General features: G+C 36.3%; 1 protein-coding gene and 1 long non-coding RNA gene across 5 annotated transcripts; one reads left to right on the top strand and one right to left on the bottom strand.

Annotated features, from left to right (window-relative positions):
- Positions 1-1625: 1625 nt before the first annotated feature.
- Positions 1626-23039, bottom strand: LOC137006159 (NLR family CARD domain-containing protein 3-like). 4 transcript variants are annotated; one of them, XM_067366696.1, is made up of 9 exons: positions 22902-23039; positions 22234-22397; positions 21202-21363; positions 9877-12489; positions 9309-9476; positions 6067-6240; positions 4778-4939; positions 4220-4266; positions 1626-4086 (listed from the first exon to the last, which is right to left on the bottom strand). In XM_067366696.1, the coding sequence occupies exons 2-9, from the start codon at positions 22383-22385 to the stop codon at positions 3533-3535; spliced, it is 4032 nt and encodes a 1343-aa protein (XP_067222797.1). In that variant the 5' UTR covers positions 22386-22397; positions 22902-23039; the 3' UTR covers positions 1626-3532. The 4 variants fall into 4 exon arrangements, with proteins under 4 accessions (XP_067222797.1, XP_067222796.1, XP_067222798.1 ...); XM_067366695.1 differs by having other exon boundaries at positions 22234-22394; XM_067366697.1 differs by lacking the exon at positions 22902-23039 and adding an exon at positions 21439-21477 and having other exon boundaries at positions 22234-22332.
- LOC137006160 (uncharacterized) lies at positions 15625-17013 on the top strand. Its single transcript, XR_010892488.1, has 3 exons — positions 15625-16103; positions 16454-16591; positions 16734-17013. It is a non-coding gene; the product is annotated as an uncharacterized lncRNA (long non-coding RNA).
- Positions 23040-23855: the final 816 nt, after the last annotated feature.

The following is a 23855-nucleotide window of genomic DNA, read 5'->3' as shown; positions in this document are numbered from 1 at the left end:
TGTATACAGTAGCCAGCACAAATGTCAACTTACATAATGTTACATAAAGCACCATCACTTCAAAGGAATTATATTTGAAATTCTTTTGAATGATTCTGAATATATTACTATAAATTACAGCAACACCTCCCCCTTTGCCTTTCTGTCGAGGATTGTGTCGATAATCATAACCTTGAGGACTAGATTCATTTAAAGTAATGTAATCGTCTGGTTTTAGCCAGGTTTCTGTCAAACACAGCAAGTCTAGTTTATTGTCTGTGATAATTTCATTTACAATAAGTGCTTTTGAAGAAATAGATCTAATATTCAGTAACCCAAGCTTTATCATTTGTTTATCTGATTTATCTGTGATTTTCATTTTTTGAACATCAATTAAATTTTTACCCTTAAAAGGTTTTGGAAGTTTTTTGTATTTACTAGTTCGAGGTACAGACACAGTCTCTATGTGATAATATCTAGGTGAAAGTGTTTCTATGTGCTGTGTACCACATAAAGATGTTAAAACTTTATGTAAATGGTTTTCATTCTTGTTTTTATCAGTTTAAATGATACACAGCATTTGTAATTTTCTATCAGATTCAGTGTTTTCAAATCCTGTACATTTTAGGTTAGTGCGACCTCTGCTGGTCACTATGAATGTCACGAGCAGCAAGATCTCCACTGAAGAAAGTCGTGTGGGTTTGAAACGACATGAGGGTGAATAATGATGGAATTTACATTTTTAGGGGATCTATTCCTTTTAATTAGTTTTTGTATACATTATCGAGTATACATTATATAGAGACAGTCATATATGCATCTAATACCTTGAAAGGATCATCATCACTGATGATGAAATGAGTCCATATATTATTCACACTGAATTGCCAGTGAACAGCAGGTTCGCACCTTTCATTTTGTGGAGAAAGTCATAATTTCTGCCCTAGATCCATTGAGTGATGCTCCTACAAATGCTCATCAAAACATCTATAATACAAATATAGAAAATTGGCACAGTAAATGGTTCTTGGGCTCTTGTCAAGAACAGTTTCATCATTTTTTGATCTTCAGATCAATGTTTTTTTTTTTTTTTTTTTTTTTTTTTTAATAAAGGCATTCTTCTGAAATCTGTGTCAATAAATAGCAGATTCCCACTGTAATAACTTGCCCCATATAATGTGATGACATGCCCCACTATGGACAGTAAATAGCATATTTAATTTGATGTGAAAAGAAGGCTGTGAGGGACAGACATACTGTGCAATGGGTTGTGCTGTTGTTTACCTTTGTGTCAATCAACAGAACACTGAAAACAAACCTTTTACTAAACAAAAACTCTAAAAGGTATATTTCTTTCCTTCACAGCCTTGTTTTCATCACATCAGTTCAAATATATCTACCCTCGCTGTGATGAACAAACAGCAGCTGTTCCTTGACAGCAACTGTAGAAGTGTTTAATCTTTTTTTTTTTTTTTTTTAATTATGTCTTAAAAATAACCAAACTTTTATGGACACTAAAATATGATCATATGAGGGACCCTAGTTCATATGAGGGACCCCATCCTAAAATTTAAAAGGCAGCTGAATATATTCTGATAGCCTGAATTGTTACTTCTTGTCTCCAACAAACAAAACAAATTACATGCAAGATTTTTTTTATTTACAACTCATGGAACAAAAACAAGGTATTTAAGAACAACAACTTAAAAGGGAAACAACGGCTTCAGGAGGGGGCAAGTCCAAAATAAACAAAAGGAGATCTGTCTGTGGGAGTAAAACCTCTATACTACCAAAAAAAAGAAAAATCAATTACAGAATTGTACCCCCCTTCCTGGAGAACAGAACAAAAATGGTGCCTACATCCCTACAGCTTCCACATAAACAACCAAATAAACAACCGTTAAAGGTGCCCTCGAATGAAAAATTTAATTTATCTTGGCATAGTCAAAAACAAGAGTTCAGTACATGGAAATGACATAAAGTAAGTCTCAAACTCCATTGTTTCCTCCTTCTTATATAAATCTCATTTGTTTAAAAGACCTCCGAAGAACACTCAACATAACACTGACTGTTATGTAACAGTCGGGGTGTACGCCCCCAATGTTTGCATATGCCAGCCCATGTTCCCAACATTATGAAAGGCATTAAACAAGGGGCAGAACGTCTGGATCTGTACACAGCTGAATCAACAGACTAGGTAAGCAAGCAAGGACAATAGCAAAAAATGGCAGATGGAGCAATAATAACTGACATGATCTATGATTACATGATATTTTTAGTGATATTGCTGTACTAAAATCTATGTATATTTAAGAAATGTTTAGCTGCTTCCGGGCCAAAACTAACCAAATGCAATAAGAGGCTCTTATTTATCATTACTTTTTTTTTTACTTTTACTTTTCCACTGACCCCCTAGCACTCCCTTGTGGGCCCCTGGACCAGTCCCTGAACTAGACTAAGTGTGAGAACTAGACCCAAACAGTCTCCTCTATTATAAACCATGTGCTCTCAGATCATAACTTAATACTTCATATAGATTCAAATATATATTTAGGTTAAGAAAAACAAAAATACACACATGTATCTAGTAACAAAACACTATTATGTCCTGAAAGAAGAAAGAATCTCCACAGCTGTGTCCCTACTTTTTTGCATTGACTTTGTCCTGTAATATTGTATATACAGTAATTGAACAATCAGTTTGTGATCAGGAAGAGATGTCATTGTGTCACAATATATCGTGATACAAAAATGCAACAATATCGTATTGTGTGTAGTTTACCCAATATGGAAATTACGGTGTGAGAAAAATTCAAGTTTAGAGTTTGTTTCAGTACTACATTAAACCAACAAAAAAATATGAATATAATGTATTATAATGCAATGGCGGAATATTGAAGGTCCTGATAATGCCAAACGTAAAAAGTGGCCTACATTATTTTAAATATATCTAGTCTTTGACAGAGTGCAAACATATTCGTTGTGTTTCAGCATTAGAATCATGAATATTTTTATTCTGGTGTCACCACTGTCCTGTGCATTGGGTTACCAGCGCCAAAGTCCAAGCCTATTCATTTCCACCCCCAATGTAATACCAAATTTAGCATTTTAATCAACAGTACTTTTTTTTTTTTTTCAACCGTTTACCATATGTTTTGGAGTAATGCAAAAATATTGCATTGTGAGTTCAGTATCATGATATGTATCGAATCGTGACATGAGGCTATCGTTACAGCCCTAGTTAAGAACTGTGTTTAGATGATGAGCTCTGACATGACCCTCAGTTGTAACAGAGCGAGCGCTTGCTAAAAACTGTTTCCTGTGAGCAAGAATGTAAATCTTCCTAGAGGTGGCACTCTGAGACTCAAAGACAAAACTCCTGTTGAGCCACATTCAAATGCCTTTAAAAAAACACCATAGAAGTCTGTGGAGTGTCTCATTAAGACCAATTTGTGTGTGTTTCTATATACACACTACAATTAAGATAAGAATGAGAGAGAATGAGTTTACAGCTGTGTGTGTTAAAGAGAGACATAATGTGAGTGTGTTTCTTTCACTTCACTGTGCGTCTCTGTTGTTTCTCGCACAGAGACACTGAACCACTAAAATAAACCCCAAATCCAGCATAGAGGGGTTCAGTGAATGTACTGTTGAGTGTGTGTAAGTGTGTGAGTGTGTGCGTTTCAGAGATGCTGTAGAAGGACAGAGTGCCGGCCGGCCAGTCCAGATACACTCCTACTCTGTTAGAGGGATGTGAAGGGACAGATATACCTGTGCTCTTCTTATTGTGTCTGACAGTGAAAGTGTTTTTTATATAGTTCAGACTCCAGGACTTTTCATTGTATCCAAACCAGCAGTCATCACTCTTTCCTGTCCTGCTGATTCCTTTATACATCAATGATATATCAGCCCACCCGCTCCATTCAGCCTCCCAGTAACAGCGTCCAGACAGACTCTCTCTACACAGAACCTGAGGCAACTCATCAAATCTCTCTGGATGATCAGGATATGACTGCTCCTCTTCCACATGTGTCATCTTTCTGTTCCTCTCAGACAGAGCAAGATGAGTGTTTGCTGTGTTTAAATCCAGTGTGAGATCACATGCATCTGAACACAAGAGGAGAGATTCTAACATTTATAACACAACAAAACAACAATGATCAAGTTGTGTGTGTGTGTGTGTGTGTGTGTGTGTGTGTGTGTGTGTGTGTGTGTGTGTGTGTGTGTGTGTGTAACTAACATTTATGCAGTCCTGCTGTAATTCTGATCTTTCCTCCATGATCCACACTATAAAAACAAAATGTCACAGTCATTATAAAAATGAAATATTAAATTGAAAATGATTTTCTCATCAACAGACCAAATTAAGACACATTTTTAAATTGCAAACATAAATTCTGAACACTTGAATGACTTAAATTTTTGTCTGACCATCACACAAAGTTATTGTATATCTTAAGACATCTTAAAATTAAGATATCTTTAGTTTCTTATCTTAAGATATCTTAAAATTAGTGAACTATATCTCCAAACTCAGGCTGGTGTCTCTTCTGACGAAGATCCTTTGGATCTTCTGTCTGTCCTTCAGCATTTGATGTGGTTCCTGATTCACAGCCTCTATCACTGAATAAGATCCTCAAGCATTACGCTACACACTCACCTTTACATAGATTTTTTGTGTCTATATCCTTTAATTTCATTGAATATGTGATTTATGCAGGGATATATTGTCATATGAGTTTATAGCACAAACATGTCCAAACACACATGACAGGATGATTGTTAGTGTTGAACATACTTGAGTTTGTCCAGTCTGTAGTTTGGATCAGAGACCAGCTTGAATAATAATTTTCCTGGGTTATTGTAGCTCAGATCCAGCTCTCTCAGGTGTGAGGGGTTTGAACTCAGAGCTGAAGCCAGATAACAACAGCCTTTCTCTGTCACCATACAGCCAGATAATCTACAAAAACACACAAACGCGCACACACACGCACACACACACACACACACACACACACACACACACACACACACACACACACACACACACACACACACACACACACACACACACAGTCAAATATATATTACCAGTGTCTTGGAAAGTAAAAAGGAAGATTGGGCAATATAGTTTAATTTATTTGGATACGAGGAAAATTATTGAAGCAGCAATCTTTACACTCCAAAGGTGTTTAAAACACAGACTGTTTAAAAACCTAAAATGATACCTATTTTGTGTTATTTAATTCAGTGGTTGCTTAGTAATTTGATCATGATTTTTTTGTGGGTGGGTGTACTGATACATTTTGGGTTTAAGGGGTGACAGTGGGACAGATGTAGGTCAGAGCAAGCATGTTATAATCCTTACAGTTTAAGGCCACAAGAATATGACAAAAATCAATATTGTCAATTATTGCTCTTGATATTGTACTCATGACTATTAATATGGATTAATAGAATACATAAAAATGTTTTTGTGTGGGGAAACAGCACACCATACACAGACAAAACAAGCTGAGAAACATTTATGAATTAGTTTATTGCCGTTTTACGCATTAGTAAATCAAGACTTCACAATGGTTCACTTAGTCCAATGAAAAAAAAAAAAAAAAACTGTTATTCAAATTGGGAATTATACAGACAGTGAGTAAAGAAAGGTCCCATCACTGAAACAGTTAATGACTTAAGTCAGTCACAAAAAACTCCCTTTATGATCTATTAAGGTGACTACACTGCACAATGAATCTCTTACAATACATTGGATCTACACTTGTTTATGATGAGAACAGTCGTGAATGTGCAGGTCTGAGTGCAGAATGTCAGTGAACGCACGCTGAACAAAAAAGAAAGGAAAAAATAAATCTTTTATGCAATCTGAGCATATCGAAATGTACTGCTGTAAGACACAATTAATTAATTTCCAATTTTCAATTTAATTGGTAAATTATTGCTAGGGATTATTCAGTAGTTGCTGGGTTTTGGTAGGGACATGTCCCTAGTCTCCATGTTAAATTTGACGCCCCTAGGACCAGAGCAGAAGGCATCTTAAATTTCATAACAACGTGAACCATTATCTGTTTTTCTTACCTCAGTATATTGAGTTGACAATGAGAACTCTTCAGTCCATCAGACAGAAGCTTCACCCCTGAATCGCACAGGTCATTATTACTCAGGTCCAGCTCTCTCAGTAAGGAGTTTGGTGATTGTAGAGATGAAGACAAACTTTCACAAAACTGACCAGTGAGATTACAGTTAGCAAGTCTATAATAGAGGATGAAATATGTATCAAAGAGGAGATGGTGGATTAAAATATTGTTACCTTTCGATAACAGTCTCTCAACATTGCGTCATTAGCTGATGCTATGGGGAAATCCCTTTCTCTGAAAATACTGAAGCCTGATTGTATCCCACCCCTTGTTCTCTCCAGTTCTCTTCCCCCTCCTCTCACAAGCTTAGGAGGAAGAAGCAGATTCGCGAGGCTGAGCAAACAGGACACAGTGAGCTCCCATTCTTTCTGAAGCCCGCCCCCAGCCAACTCGATGAATGGTTCCTGCAGCTGGGGCGCCGCCAACAAACCCCCCTGCCAGAGGCCAGCCCCATTCTTTCTAAAGGTACATGATGAGCTCACTAAGTCATAGTACGCCCCCTACTCAGTTCACGTTTCTTCCAACCTTACCTCTGTTGATGGCATGGACCAGAAGGGATATGAACTAGAGGTCTTCTCGGGTCCTAAAATCTGTACTCGACCCGAATCACTTCTTACCCGAAGCAGACAAGCATAAATAATTTTTTAAAAGAAAAAGCAAACCCAAGACAGACCCAATAAAATTAGAGCCAAGTCCGACCCAACAGCATTTAGCCTATTTTCAAACCTGACTTGACCCGAACGTAAACGGCATTGACGTGTCTACAGCCTGCAGCCCCACAGCCATTCAGAAAAATCCTCTGTGTCCTGCTGACTTATTTGGCCACTGCTCCTTTACTTTCATTTATTTATTTATTTATTTACTTATTTATTACACATGCCACCTATTCCTCTAAGCCCAGCAGAGCCTTTTCTGCCCTGGTGACGAGGGCTTATACAGCGGTCGGCCAGGCAGGATCCACCCTCCACATGATGGCAGTCCTTCCAGTCTTCCAGGGCAAGCTACTCTGGTTCAAAGATGAGTCAGCTTAGAGAGCTTACTGGCAAAAATGCGCAGTGGAGATCTTCGTAACTGGTTACATTAGTAACCGAAACATCGATTTTGTGCCCATGGTATTGATCACATATTGATCACATGACTAATACTCTATTTTTCATCAGGAAGTGAACTTTAAATATTGACTGACAATCAGCTCAAGTATGTTTAAATTAGTCTGATACTGTAAGGTTATTATAAAACTGACTCAAAATCATTCATATTTGACACAGGTAAAGCTGTTTGCTGAAATCACATGACCGAAACACTTTGATTTATATTCCAAAGCAACTGATTCTACATAACAGTGCAGTGAAATGTTTAAATGAAATAAGAGATTAGTGTTATCAAAAGTACAGACTGTGATACCAAGTCAGTACTGAAATTTTAAAAAGATGACACTTTGAGCACTATTGAGCGGATTTGTAAACACCTTTGATTGGCCTTTGTGTTGATGCACTCATCAGATATGTCTGTGATTGGCTACAATGATCAACGCTTCCAAAACATGTTGTAAATAGACATCAAACCCTCTGGAGTCTGAGGCTGATTTGGGGCCTGGAGAAGTTTTGACATGCCCTGACATTTGTGCTTTTTTCATTTGTTCATAAACACATTAATGACACAAGTGTCATTACAATGTATTCAACACAAAACTAGGCTACCATAATATGTGAGGAACATGTATGTACATGTTTGTATTTTTGAAGGAATAACGTTTATGCGTGGTTATTGAAAAAACATAAAACTTAAGTCACTGTAATAAGGCCAAAAAAAGTATATTAAATCTGTGTTCATAAGACTTCTGGGTATTGGAGATTGTAGACTAGAGTTTTTGCTTCAGAATTATGTAAAAATTATGCTGCCTACTCCTTCATATAAAAAAATATATTGATTTAGTTTTTGTATTTATTCTATATTTATTCTATATATCATCACTATGAGTGCTGGATACAATTGCAGCCAGAGGGCGCTCTGTGCACCTTTAGGCCACAAATCCATATAAAGAAGAAGAAGAACCAGGAACTAACTGCATGTCTTCTAGAGTTCGCCAACCATGGCTTTAGCATCCAGATAAACACTTTTCAAGACAATAAATACACGATTGAGACAATGTATGCATGTATTGCTTCTGAATTTGCGTCTGAATAGCGCTGGCTCTGTGGGCGTGGCCGCATTAGCGGATAATGAGCTGAATCACTGACTTCTGACATGGCTCTCTTTTCATACAGATTACATAAATAGAATGTTTGTTTACAATTTGACTTACACGATTTAAAACCTGATATTTCAAAGTTTCTTTAGACATAAGTTACATTTTTTTGTCATTCGTATTCACTAAGTTACAGTTCATTTTCTGAGAACTATCAGATTGGACTTTGTTCAGAGGGACACGAGAGATCACACATCATGTTAGTTTTCTTTATTTTACAAAAAGCACAGCATTTTGTTTTTTTTCAGAGTGTACACAAATGAAAGAAGATATTAAACAGATTAAATGGGTGTATAACTCTTATTTGTATGTGCAACATTGACAGAGTATTTTTACGAATCCGCTCAACTTTTCCCAAAACATCATTTTTTTTTTTTTTTAAATTTCAGTACCAACTTTTGACAACACTATAACAGATTAACACATATAAGAATGACAGTCATTGTTCTTGTACATAAACCAGTAAAGTCCTTTATCATTTCATTCCTGATCATTCATCTTCACAGTTTAACACTGTCTATGATTTTTGCTGCACTGGCACTATTCATGTTTTCTGGATTCTTGTTTGCACTAAAACAGTTTTGTCCTTTTCCAACAGCTTCTGATTTCCTTTTAAATTAAAGTCATTTCAAACAAAACAGTGTCATGATTTGATGGAGGTACTGTATTACAATGTTACTCTGTATCAACAAATAAAGGTAAAAAGAAATCTTTGATGCAATCTGAGCAGATCTGAATGTAATGCTGTAAGACACATTTAATTAATTTTCACTTTTCAATTTAATTGGGAAATTATTGCTAGGGATTATTCAGTAGTTATTGGGTTTTGGTAGGGACATGTCCCTAATGTCCATATTAAATTTGACGCCCCTAGGACCAGAGCAGAAGGCATCTTAAATTTCATAACAACGTGAACCATTATCTGTTTTTCTTACCTCAGTATATTGAGTTGACAATGAGAAAGTCCATCAGACAGAAACTTCACCCCTGAATCGCACAGGTCATTATTACTCAGGTCCAGCTCTCTCAGTAAGGAGTTTGATGATTGTAGAGATGAAGACAAACTTTCACAAAACTGACCAGTGAGATTACAGTCAGCAAGTCTATAATAGAGGATGAAATATGTTTCAAAGAGGAGATGGTAGATTAAAATATTGTTACCTTTCGATAACAGTCTCTCAACATTGCATCATTAGCTGATGCTATGAAGAAATCCCTTTCTCTGAAAATACTGAAGCCTGATTGAATCCCTCCCCTTGTTCTCTCTAGTTCTCTTCCCCGTGAGGAACTGCCGGCATTTTTTTATTTTATATTAAAGTTATGTGTTTAACGTTCACCGGTTCCCGCCTCCTTCTTCCAGTGCATACGAACTGTGTTACAATAGTCATTTCAAACAAAACAGTGTCATGATTTGATGGAGGTATTACAATGTTACTGTGTATCAACAAAACAGACACATCTTAACACACAGCTTAATTTACAATCACATAAATTAATACTTACAGAGCTTTTCTGCAGTGCAGCACAGCTGGTATCAGTCTCCTTCTACCCTCATCTGATGTGTTGTATTTCTTCAGATCAAACTCATCCAACACTTCCTCTGATATCTGAAGCATGTAGGCTATTGTTGAGCAGTGAGATGGAGAGAGTTCATTAACTGAGTGATCCTCTGATTTCACAAACTCCTGAATCTCTCTGTAGAGAGTCTGATCATTAGATTCCAGCAGACAGAGGAACAGATTAATGCATTTGTCAGCTGAGAGATGTTCTTCACCCTTGATTGTATTTTGTATGTACTGTGTGGTTTTTCTGATGGTCTCTGAGCTGTTCACTGTGTGTGTCAGTAGATTCTGTAAGAGTCTCTGATTGGACTCCAGTGAGACGCCCAACAGGAACCGCAGGAAAAGATCCAGTTGTCCAGTTATACTGCTTAAAGATTCGTTAACTGCTGCTTGTAGGAGCTCATTCAGAGAGTTTTTCTGAATGTACTTTTTATATTCTTTTTTCAGAAACAACTTCAGTGATTTGTTATCCTTAACTACATGGCAGTAAAACACAAAGAAAGCAGCTAGAAACTCCTGAAAGCTCAGATGTATGAAGCAGTAGACTTTCCTCTGATGAATCACAGATTCCTCCTTAAAGATCTCAGTGCAAATCCCAGAATACACTGAGGCATCAGTGACGTCTATGCCGCTCTCAATCAGGTCCTGCTCATAGAACATCACATTGCCCTTCATCAGCTGTTTGAAAGCCAGTTCAGCAAGTTTCACAATCACATCTCTGTTGGATTGCAGGACTTTCTCTGGATCTTTCTCATCATACTTCTGATTCCTCATGTTGACCTGAGTCAGCAGGAAGTGGATGTACATTTCAGTCAGAGTTTGAGGGATTTCTGCACTGTCATCTTGCTTCAAGAGGTTTTGAAGCACAGTGGCTGAGATCCAGCAGAAGACTGGTATGTGACACATAATGTGGAGGCTTCTTGATCTTCTAATGTGTGAGATGGTTCTGCTGGCTTGATGCTCGTCACTGATTCTCTTCCTGAAATATTCCTCCTTCTGTGCCTCATTGAATCCCTGAATTTCTGTCACACGGTTGATGTATTTTGAAGGGATCTGATTGGCTGCTGCTGGTCTGGAGGTGATCCAGATGAGAGCAGAGGGAAGCAAATCTCCACTGATAAGGTTTGACATCAAAAAACCTACTTCTGAAGACTTATTCACATCACAAATTTTCAAATTGCCTGAAAACATCAGTGTAATTCTGCTTTCATCTAGACCATCAAAGATGAACACAACCTTACACTCCTCATAAATGTTTGAGTCCAAATCTTGAAGTTCAGGATAAAAGTCCAGCAGAAGTCTGTGAAGACTGTAATTGTGATCTTTAATCAAGTTCAGCTCTCGAAATGGAAGCACAAACATGAAATCCACATCCTGATTGGCTTTACCCTCGGACCAGTCCATAATGAACTTCTGCACAGAGACGGTTTTTCCAATCCCAGCGATGCCTTTAGTAAGAACAGTCTTGATTTTGACTTTTTCCTCCCAGCCTGGTTCATGCAAAGGTTTAAAGATGTCATTGCAGTAGATTGGAGTGTCTTGTTTTCGGGCTGTTTTCTCTATCTGTAAAACCTCATGTTCTTCATTTACCCCTTCACTCTCTCCCTCTATGATGTAGAGCTGTGTGTAGATCCTGTTCAGGAGGGCTTGATTCTCTTCTAGTTTAATTCCCTCATATAAGCTCTCATACTTGTTCATCATGCTGGTTTTGTGCTGGTCTCTGACTCTCTGCCAGATCAGGGTCTGACAGTCGGAGTCAGTGCAGGTCAGACGGGGCGTCACTGATCTGATAACATCATCTCTCTTCACTCTGCAGGAAGAGAGAGATGAACTAAGAATATATTTCTGAATTTCTGTCACACGGTTAATGTATTTTGAGGGGATTTGATTGGCTGCTGCTGGTCTGGAGGTGATCCAGATGAGAGCAGAGGGAAGCAAATCTCCACTGATAAGGTTTGACATCAACAAACCCACTGCTGAAGACTCATTCACATCACAAATTTTCAAATCATCTGAAAACATCAGTGTAATTCTGCTTTCATCCAGACCATCAAAGATGAAAACAACTTTACACTCCTCATAAATCTTTGAGTCCAAATCTTGAAGTTCAGGATGAAAGTCCAGCAGAAGTCTGTGAAGACTGTGCGGGTGACCTTTAATCAAGTTCAGCTCTCGAAATGGAAGCACAAACATGAAATCTACATCCTGATTGGCTTTACCCTCGGACCAGTCCAGAATGAACTTCCGCACAGAGAAGGTTTTTCCAATTCCAGCGATGCCTTTAGTAAGAACAGTCTTGATTTTGTCTTTCTCCTCACAGCCTGGTTCATTTAAGGGTTTAAAGATGTCATTGCAGTAGATAGGAGTGTCTTGTGTTCTGGCTGTTTTCTCCATTTGTAAAACCTCATGTTCTTCATTCACCCCTTCAAATAAGCTCTCATACTTGTTCTTCATGCTGTTTTTGTGCTGGTCTCTGACTCTCTGCCTGATAAGGTCGAAGTCAGTGCAGGTCAAACGAGGCTTCACTGATCTGTTCACATCATCGCTCTTTACTCTGCAGACAGAGAGAGAGATGAAATAAGACTATAAAATGAAGAAATATAACTGTGAAAAAGCATTTTTCAGTGAAAAGTAGTTCCAGAAAAGTATTTACAAATGTTTCCATTACACTAAACTCTAAGATCTTATCTGATCCCACTAGGGCTGTCACAATTCCTTGATTAAATTCAAGTACATGATTTTAAACAATCCTAGATTGCAATTTATCCATGTCGATGGCAAAATACTGGAAGTGGTGCATTCCAAGGACGTGATTCCATGAACCCCATTATTAGACCGTTTTATAAAGCTGCATGATACATTTAAACCATTGAAAAATCATAGCACTGTGCTATTGTGAAATAAAGTCTGCGATTCAGTTAAATGTGTATATGTGCTGCATGTTTCAGAGTGAAGCACAACACTTTAATTATTTACATGAGTGCAGGTTTTGTGTTTCTCAGAGCAGCTTCGTTCACAGTAAATGCTGCTCTACACAAACTCAGTCTCTGCATGTGCTGTTTGTTTGGGTTTCCCATAAAGTGCATATGGAAATGCACATAAAGTCTGACGCACATTGTGTTTTATAGCAAAGTGTTGCGCCGTTATCATTTACATGCATGGAGCAAGTCTCAGTAGCTCAGTTAACAAACTCTGCATATGTTGTGAGTTTGAGTAGCTTATAACATTCATTTGGAAATGCAACGTGTGCCATTTCACCAGAGTTGTAATGCCTAATCTAAGGCCAACACAGGCGAATAAATCAATATGCTTCTAAATATGCAAATTGTTGTTCATCACAATTTCAAAATAAAAGTTTAAACACTCGCTGTAGCATTTCTATCGTAAAGTGGACAAATATTAAAGATTAAATGGACATTTTAATTAAATGTTGTTTGGACAATATTAAACAAGGATTTGATCATGCTGTAAAGTGTAACAACAACAATCACCAGGCTGTTGGTGCCCTCTGCATGCTTCTGTTATTATGCGTAATGTACATAAGTTGATTGTTTATATTATGTATATTACATTATGTATTTTAACAGTGTTGTTCAATAAATCCATATTATTACTTGCTTTTGATTCTTTATTTGAACCAATTAATATTGCCTCATTATTATTAGTATTTTAAGTTATTTTAAAGGCTATTCTTCACCTTTTGTTCACACAGGTCTATTTTTATTATCACCAAAAAGATATCTGATTACCTGATTAATCGTTAAAATAATCAACAGATTACTCGATTACCAAAATAATCGTTAGTGACAGTCCTCGATTCCACACTTAGACAGAAGTGTCAGTTAAACACACTGCTTTCAGATACAAGATGTCTGCAGCTGCTGTTATGATTATCATACATACCCAGGTTAAAAAGTAGTGTACTTTAGTGTATTTGAAATATGAATGAAGTACATGAATTATAAAACAAGTATACTTCTACTTGTTGTACTTTATTTAAAGAGTATTTGATTTGTACTTTTTAAAAGTATACTTCAAAAAAGATGTAATTAAGTTCAACTTAATAGTCCAAACAGTAAGTATACTAATTTATCAGTAATCAAATTATTTTTTAAATGTACTTTTTGAAAGTGTACTTTGTTGTTAATGTATTTTAAATTGTATTGAAGTTTATTTTTTTAAGTGTATTAAATTTGACATACTTAGAGTGGCAATTCAGTGTACTTATGGGAAGTATATATTTTTTGGAAATTAATTGTTAGTATACTTTTTTTAAAGTGTACTATGTTCTCACTTCATTAGAAGTGTGACTTCTGTACACTTTATACAGTACACTCTAAAATAAGTGTATTTTTAGTGGCATATCAGAGTACTCTTATAAAATATGTTAAAATACAAAAATGTATAGTGGTAATTTAGTGTACTTTTAGTAAGTACGCTTATTTGTAATACAAAGTATAATTTATTGAAGTGTACACTGATTTCACTTCATCTGTCGTGTAATCTTAGAGTCAGTCTGTTCGTTATCTGGCTCGACTCGGTGTTCATCTTCAGTTCTCTCTTCACAGCAGTTCAGTCAGTGTACTGTTTGAGTACATGAATTACTCGGGGATATTGGTTTGTTTGAACTCAGAGGGAGTGTCAGCCACAGTAAAAAAGTTAACAGCTTAAGTCATTTGTGGATTAATGTGTATTGGAGACGCGAACCGTTTAAAACGATTCAGTTCGATTTGGTGAACTGGTCCAAAAAGATCCGGTTACATCGAATGATTCGTTTGCGAACCGGATATCATCACAAACTGCTTTGTTTTGAACTCTCTCTCACAACAGATACGGAAAAGAAGACAATGCTGAATAAAGTCGTAGTTTTTGCTATTTTTGGACCAAAATGTATTTTCGATGCTTCAAAAATTTCTAACTGACCCTCTGATGTCACATGGACTACTTTGATGATGTTTTTCTTACCTTTAGAGCTCTCGGACTAAATCTAAAATATCTTAAACTTTGTTCCAAAGATAAACGGAGGTCTTACGGGTTTGGAACAACATGAGGGTAAGTTATTAATGACATAATTTTGCTATTTGGGTGAACTAACCCTTTAATTTGAAGAACATGCATGTTCACGTTATGTCTTGGAATACAGACCTGACTTCCCAGATTACAAATTTGAAAATCCACTTAACTCTGCCATTTTTGCCGGGAACTTCTTGTTTGAATTTCACTGATTAAGCAATATGGTAAAAGTGACAGTGGGCTGGTACGGATTAGGGCTGGGATAAACTAATTTTTTTTACGATTATTTTGGCGATTATTTTTCGATGCATCGATTAATCTAACGACTCTTTTTTTCAGTCCGATTCTATTTCGGTTTGATTCGATTATCGATAATCTCCCCATTAATTGACTAATACCAATTTATAAAAAGTCAAAAATAAAAGACTATCCAAGTGCAAAGTAATGCATTAGTCAGAGGTAGCGTTCGATAAACTAGCTTACTAAAAAAAAAGTGCATCTTGTAATTCTTCTTTCAGATGAAAATAACAACAAATTGATGTCTAGCATTCAATAAATAAAAAAAAAAGGTCGCCCAAAATAGCAATTGAAAGAATACAGTAACCAATGTAAACTTGAGGGCTTTAAGCTAACACAGAGAGTGCTTTTCCAACAAAAAATTAACATTGACAGTGGGAGCCAGCAGCCTGTCATGGTGTCCTTCCTGAACCAACAGAATTTAACATTTGTTGAAAACGCATATCTTACTGAAAAAAGTGCATCTTTTAATTCTTCATTCACATAAAAATAACAACAACGTATAGTAGTAATACACTCTGCCACTCACCTTTTTCTTAAAAAAAAAATACTAATGTAGGTAACTAGAATTTAATAAATGGAACATTATTGTAAAGTGTATCGATTTGTTATACACGGATTCAGATGTCTCATGAGTTCAGTGTTGGACAGATCAGTTGTTTTAACCATTCATTTAAGTGAATCAGTTCAACTGAGTCATTAGTTCGTGAATCGGACATGTCATTATTGGATGTGTAAGCGCTGTATGATTATCCCGGCAGTTTATTTTTTAGCACAACTTTTCAGCAAAAAAATTATCTCAGAATGCTCCATGTGAAACTTTGTTCATCCCAGCCCTGGTACGGAAATAACTACAAGGTAGGGCTGGGCGATGTATCGAATGCTTTTGTCACGCGCATTTCTTAGGTAAAGCCGGTTCCCTGATTACCGCTAAATCGCCATCACCTGCTTTCAAATGAAGCGGCATTTAATAAACAGAACCGTAGTTCACTGATAAGACACGCAATATCGCGTTCAATATCGATATGTATCGCCGTCGATATTGAGCGCGATATTGCGTGTCTTATCAGTGAACTACGGCTCTGTCTATTAAATGCCGCTTCATTTGAAAGCAGGTGATGGCGATTTAGCGGTAATCAGGGAACCGGCTTTACTGAAGAAATGCGCGTGACAAAAGCATTCGATACATTGCCCAGCCCTACTACAAGGCCTCTGGCAAATTGGCGCAGGTACCAATACTGTGACCACAAGTGACATATTGCATTTATAGGCAACCCTCACAGGGAAAGGAAAAAAAGGCGAGCTGAAGGAGCAGCTTGAGCCAGAAAAAAACAACGCAATTTTAGGTACAGTAATGTCATAGTTATGAATCCAAATCCATTGTCATGATTGATTGACAAATCCATTATAATCAATGATTGTATTTCAATGTTATACATTGTCTATCCTGTTTTCATTCATCCCCATGTCTCTTTCCTGTTTTCACAGATGCAGTGAGGGAGCGATTCCCCAACACCGAGGTGGCAGAGATCCGGGCCCTTCTACGGAGGAAGTGCAACAATGAGAGCTACAAGGCCTCTAGTAACTCAAGTCAGAGCTACAGGTGCTGGTCATATAATTAGAATATCGTGAAAAAGTTACTTTTTTTTATTGTAAATTATTTTTAAAAATGAAACTTTCATATATTCTAGATTCCCTACATGTAAAGTAAAACATTTCAAAAGTTTTTTTTTAATTTTTTTATTTTTTTTATTTTGATGATTAGAGTGTACAGCTCATGAAAGTCCAAAATCCAAAATATCTCAAAATATTAGAATATTTTCTAAGATCAATCAAAAAATGGATTTTCAAAACAGAAAAGTTCAAGTTCTTGTTTTAGCATGTTCATTTGTGCACTCAATACTTGGTCGGCAGCACATATTACAGCAAATGACTTGCTCCTAGCACAAATTACAGCATCAGTGAAGTGTGGCATGGAAGTGATCAGCCTGTGGCACTGCTGAGGCACTATTGGGCCTTCAGATCATCTGTATATTGTTGGATCGACTGTTTCTCATCTTTCTCTTGAAAATATCCCATAGATTCAGGTCAGGCATGTTGGCTGGCCAATAAAACACAGTAATATCATGGTCAGCAAACCACTTGGAAGTGTTTTTTGCACTGTGGGCAGGTGCTAAAGTCCTGCGGGAAAAGGAAATCAGCATCTCCATAAAGCTTGTCAGCAGATGGAGGCATAAAGTGCTCCAAAATCTCCTGGAAGATGGCTGCATTGACGTTGCACTTGATAAAACACAATGGACCAACACCAGCAGATGTCACGGCCCCCCAAATCATTACTGACTTCAGAAACTTCACACTAGACTTCAAGCAGCTTGGATTCTGTGCCTCTCCAGTCTTCCTTCAGACTCTGGGACCATGATGTCAACATGAAATGCAAAATTTACTTTTATCTGAAAAGAGGACTTTCGACCACTGTTCACTGTCCAGTTCTTTTTCTCCTTAGCCCAGGTAAGATGCTTCTGACGTTGTTTCTGTTTCAGAAGTGGCTTGGTAGTCCTTTTCCTGAAGATGTCTGAGTGTGGTGACTCTTGATGCGCTGACTCCGGCTTCATTTGACTCATTGTGAAGCTCTCCCAAGTGTCTGAATCGGCTTTACTTGACAGTATTCTCAAGCTTGTGGTCATCCCTGTTGCTTGTGCTCCTTTGCCTACCCAATTTATTCCTTCTAGTCAACTTTGCATTTAATATGCTTTGATACATCACTCTGTAAACAGCCACCACATTCAGTAATGACCATCTGTGACTTACTGTCTCTGTGGAGGGTGTCAATGATTGTCTCCTGGACCATTGCCAAGTCAGCAGTCTTCCCCATTAGTGTGGTTTCAAAGAACAAGAGATACCCAGAATTTAAACTGTAGGGAGGGTCAGTTAATGAAACTCAAATGTAAATATTCTAATATTTTGAGATACTGGATTTTGGACTTTCATGAGCTGTATGCTCTAATCAACAAATAAAAAAAATAAAAATAAAAAAAAAAACTTTTGAAATGTTTTACTTTACATGTAGGGAATCTAGTATAAATGAAAGTTTCATTTTTTAAAATAATTTACAATGAAAAAATGAACTTTTTCACGATATTCTAATTATATGACCAGCACCTGTAGATATGCATGTGTAGTAAGTTGTTTGCCATTGTTCTGTTCCCGGCATTTCAGAGAAAGTCGACTGTTCAAGGTTCCTCCTTTTGCCAATATCTGCTTTTGTGTGTTACTTTAGTGTTAATAATAAAGATCCTTTTCTGAAATGCAATTTGTAATCCGTTGATTTAATGTATTTGAACTGAATTGTAATGTAATACACTTGTAGTGTAATACCAACATTCATGCTTAAGTATAACAAAATGGGGATAAAATTACAAATGAAATGTACTTTCAATTTGTTTCTACCTTACACTATAATAACATTGCACTGAAAGTACGTGTCTATGATGTTTAGGTTGTAATTGAACTTCACTTCAAAAACATTATTATTGTCATAGTGGGACACTTTAAAAGCACTAAATATAGTTAGGAAGTGCATTTGTAGATCACTTGAAATGTTACAGAGGCATACTAAATTAACTGTTTATAGTAATTATAAGTATGATAGCAGTATGCACAAAATGTACTTAAACACAACTATAATTTGCACTGCAATGCCTTTTTAAGTGCATTTACATTAGAATAGCAATACAATGCAATTGTACTGTAAGTGTGCTTAATTGCTCATGAATCTTGATTTTCATTAGTGTATTTTAGTGCACTTGAAGTTTAAAAAAAGTTGTTCCATTTTAGTATACTATTTACACTAGAAGTGTAGTTAAATAGATGTTAAGTTGAAGTTAATACATAATTGAATACACTTAACTATACTTGGATTTGACGAAAATAGTACAAAATGTAGAAAATATACTTAGTACACTTTATTAAAGTATATTTTTAATATAATTCTTTTTCACCTGGGTATACTGTATCTAAAGATGCTGATATTGACCAGGGACATTTGCACCAGCTGTGTGCACGTTACAACTTAGCCTAAATGTAGCGCAAATGACCACCACGATTACACCAATTGTATTGCATCAATGAGTGTGTTCACTTGTGCAGTTATATAATCTAAACCACGGGTGCAAAACTCAGTTCCTGTAGGGCCAGGGTTGTTTAGCTTCAATCCTAATAAAACACACTTGATCCAGCAAATCAAGGGCCCTATCATACACCCAGCTCAATGCGGCGCCAGGCGCGACACAAGGATTTTTTGTCCCGTAGATGGTCTGCTTTTGCGCACGAGCAGATCCATTTCCTCTCTAGAGAAGTGTTCAGTTTTTCTGCTGCAAATTTCATCATGTACATAGCGAATCCACCATGCCGCGAGCACAACTTTTAAAGGGAATGGGAGATGAGACTCTTATTGGTTTATTGCACGTTATGCCCAAAACACACCCATTACTCATTACAAGAATAGGGACAACCCTTTTAGACCATGCGCCAGGTGTGCCAAATATTTTTCCCGTAGTTAAACTAGTAATAGCGGATTCGGACAAGTGCATTTTCGCCATGTGCTTTAGACCATGTGCTTAGATCATTAAATTAGGGCCTTCAGTATTATTTGTACTCACACTAATTGAGCTCGTTTTACCTGAAAAACTACAACAGTGAACTTTGCCATGTGCATTGCCTTGTCATTCGGGCATGCCAAGTTTCAACACAAAAACAATAAATGAAAAACATGTCAAATTTTCCAGTTTGCTATATTAGTATTTATTTTTTGCTCCTTAAGATATAGTACTTGAAAATATATAATTTACATAAAATAATTGCTATATTTCATGATTAGACTACATCATGAAATATACTTTTCACACCTTTTGTTTACAAATTTGAAGGCTGCTTATTGGATCAATAAAACTAAATGTCATATTTTGTTTGTATATGACCTACTACAGGGGTGCCCAATACTTTTCCTGGAGATTGACCTACCTTCAGGTTTCAGATCCAACCATGATCCAACACACTTGTCTGTAATCACCTTAATTAGCTCCTTCAGTTGTGATGGATCAGGGTTGAAGCAGAACTTTGCAGGAAGGTAGATCTCCAGGAACATGATTGGGCTCCCCCACATGGAAAGAACATATATGTGTATATATGCGCATATATGAAACTTATATGCAGTGTATATGCGCATATATGCTGCATATATGCCATATATATACTGCATATATGCTGCATATATGCCGTATACTGCATATGTGCGTATATATGCCACATATAGGCAACATTGAGGTGCATATATGTGCATATACAGCTAATATAGGTCTCCTGTATTGCTTTTTCATACCCACATATAAGCCCCATACAATATATGTCTTCTATATAGCTAATGGCAGGATCTGGTCATTTTGTAGCTCATATCTCATTTTTGACTGTCATACATGATGCCTAGCTCATATTTTCTATTATCAAGGTAAAAACTAAGAATTAACGAAAAAAAAAAAAGTTATGCAAGAACTTATGTATGTGTGATCATGTGAAATTGGTCCCACATGGAAAAAACCTATATAAACATATATGTTTCAATATAGGTTTTGATATAGGTTTTTAATATATGTGACATATATAAAATTGGCCGTTTTCCTATATTATATGTACATATATGTGAATATGTATGTGTACATATATGTGTACATATGTGCATATATGTAGATATATGTACATATAATATAGGAAAACGGCCAATTTTATGTATGTCACATATATTAAAAACCTATATCCAAACCTAAATTGAAACATATATGTTTATATAGTTTTTTTTCCATGTGGGCCCTAACCTACTAGCTTGTATGTATGTATGTATGTATAAAATGATGCAACTGAATGAAGTACTGACTGCAGACACACTGCTCACACTGATACTCACTCAGGGTCAGAGGTCAGTGCTCCATCATTGAGTTTAGGAGGAGGGTCCATGGATGCATCACTCTTCATAGATACACAGCTGGGTTCTGGAGATGCTGCTTTATGTGTCTGAACAAAAAAACTCTCCTTTCTCTGCTTATAGGGAGTCATTTTACAGGCAGTGCTATTAAAACACACAAAACAGAAATTAACTTCATTTAAGTATTATGTAAGTATAAGCATTATACTGTATACTTGCATTTATGTGCATATTCTCCAGTGCAGTTGAGCTCAGCAGCTGGACACACAGAATGTAATAAAGCTTGGAAAGTGTTGACAACAGAAATCCAACCCCACTAGGGGTGACAAAAAAAATATCCAGCAGAATTACATTATGACATGTTTCAAAGTGTTCCATTTGCATTAGTGTTCCTGGTCATTGTCATCCATGATTTAAGGGGTAATGACATGAATTTGTTATTATTAATTTTAATATGTTCCTTGAGGTTTACTTATAACGTTAATAATGTTTTTTTGCATTAAAAAAAACAAAAACAAATATACATGGAAAACAAATCATGTTTAACCTTCATTATGACTCTCAGTAAAATGGCCACCGATTGGCTAACGTCAAAATATTATACCCAGGGCACCTTGTGAATAAGCTAATTATTGCAAAAAAAAAAATTAAATGTGCATGTGCAACCTGTGCATACGAAGTCTGGCAGTGCACGTACAGTATGCGCTGTATACTGATGATAAAATTAGCGCCACGCGCACTATATGATGACATGTGTAAAAAGTGATATATTTTGGGCTTTATATGACATAGGATCAATGCAAATTTGATTTCTAATTTCATGACCTATTTAAGTAACCTTTCCTGGCATAACAACCTATTGCAAAAATGGATGACGAAAACACATGAAATACGATTTGATCAATCAGACTGAGACGCTGATTTTGTCTATAAAAAAACCTGACTTAACATAAATTACCAATGTTTTTTACCGCACTAGATCTCCTTGAAAGTTTGAAATCACATTATACTCACTTAGGGTCAGAGGTCAGTGCTCCATCATTGAGTTTAGGGGGAGGGTCCATGGATGCGTCACTCTTCATAGACACACAGCTGGGTTCTGGAGACGCTGCTTTACGTGTCTGAACAGGAACCCCCCTTTTTTTTCTTTTTTTTTTGCCACCCATTTCAGTGTACTACTGAAACACACAATATACAACAAATTACATTTTTAGACACACAGAATAAAACATTTTGGTCTTGGTTATGCTTTATCAGTTTCTGTATGATAGTGAATTCTTTGCTAGGTATACTAATACGCACAATATTAAAATAGAAAGTATCCTTTACTGTGTAGAAAGACAACAAAGATGCTTTTGTCAGTACAACTAAGAGTTCAATGGTTTAAGAAATTGCAAATAGAGGAAACCTGCATGTATTATTTCCATTTATGACTGTTAAAACAAAGAGATTCTTTCTAAGAAACGGATATAATGCATTTTTACAGGATAGTTCAGTTTCTGTTATATTTCTGTGTTTTATCAACAGGTGTTCAGTATGGAAGGCTATTAAGAGAAAGGAAAATTAACTAAAGCATCAAAACAGAGTGGCATTACAGTAGATTATAACAGACATTTACACACCCCATTAAATATTAAATGATGCATGAAAATAAATCCAGAAATGTGTTGGCTCGAACCTACCTCTGTCTCAACAAAGAACATAAAACATGATTCTGTTCATAAGTCCATTCAGTCTCTAGATAGCAGCACTAAACTGTTGTGATGTTCTCAAAATGATTCATAACACTTACAAACAACTTTTACTTCCTGATGTTGTTCATGTTCTTCCCTTTACAAAATGGAGTCTAAAGTGTCACATGATCAGTGAGAGAAAAAAGTCTTAGAAGGAATATTCTGGGTTCAATACAACTGAAGCTCTATTGACAGCATTTGTGTCCTGCTGTCGATAACCACAGAAAATAATGTAGACTCACCCCTAAAAAATTTACCCATGACTTTACCCATGTTAAGATGACAATAACATGTTTTGAAATATGACACTATCTACCATTTACAGAAAATGCCAACAAGCTCTGTTAAGTGAAATGTAAAAAGTTGTATTTCATTTCTCTCGCAGTAAAGTGAAATGTAAAAAGTTGTATTTCGTTTCTCTCGAGTCTGAAAGAATCAATTATTTGTGTAGGAACATTTGTCAAAGTATTTTCAGAAGCCAAATGGTTGTATCTCCCCTCACTTTCCTTTGTCTTGATGGTGGACAAACTGCACAATTGTGAAATTGCTTTTATACATCAGTTCAATAAACAAGACGTTATTATTAACAAACTTACAGTAAATTTTACTGTCACTTTCTCTATTTTCACTCCATCAAAGAAAAATATTTTCCATATGAAGACAAAGTAAAATGTTCTCTAAGAAACACTCAGATGAGAGATTTGTCTATCTTTCAAAAACATATTTCAAAATAAGTATACTTCATAATCATTTTATTATGTATAGGCTACTTAAGTAAATTCCAGTACATTTTTTAATTATACTTTATGTAGTAAGTATACTAATATCAATGCACTAGTAGTAAACATGTAAGTGTACTTTTTCAATACTACTTGGGACAAAATGGCCGACTTTTTAGTGTAT

This window comes from Chanodichthys erythropterus, chromosome 18, assembly GCF_024489055.1.
Source record: "Chanodichthys erythropterus isolate Z2021 chromosome 18, ASM2448905v1, whole genome shotgun sequence".
Classification (NCBI taxonomy): Eukaryota; Metazoa; Chordata; class Actinopteri; order Cypriniformes; family Xenocyprididae; genus Chanodichthys; species Chanodichthys erythropterus.
This window is presented reverse-complemented; position numbering and strand designations above follow the sequence as displayed.

What these genes read in the sequence shown, in the direction of transcription:
- LOC137006159 (XM_067366695.1), bottom strand. Translation starts at nt 22,922, where the DNA reads ATGTTCTTTGTTGAGACAGAG. An exon ending in GCACTGACCTCTGACCCTGA is followed by an intron (nt 12,490 to 21,201) that starts GTGAGTATCAGT and finishes CTCTGTCTGCAG; the next exon opens with AGTAAAGAGCGATGATGTGA. An exon ending in TGTCAACTCAATATACTGAG is followed by an intron (nt 4,940 to 6,066) that starts GTAAGAAAAACA and finishes GTGTTTTTGTAG; the next exon opens with ATTATCTGGCTGTATGGTGA.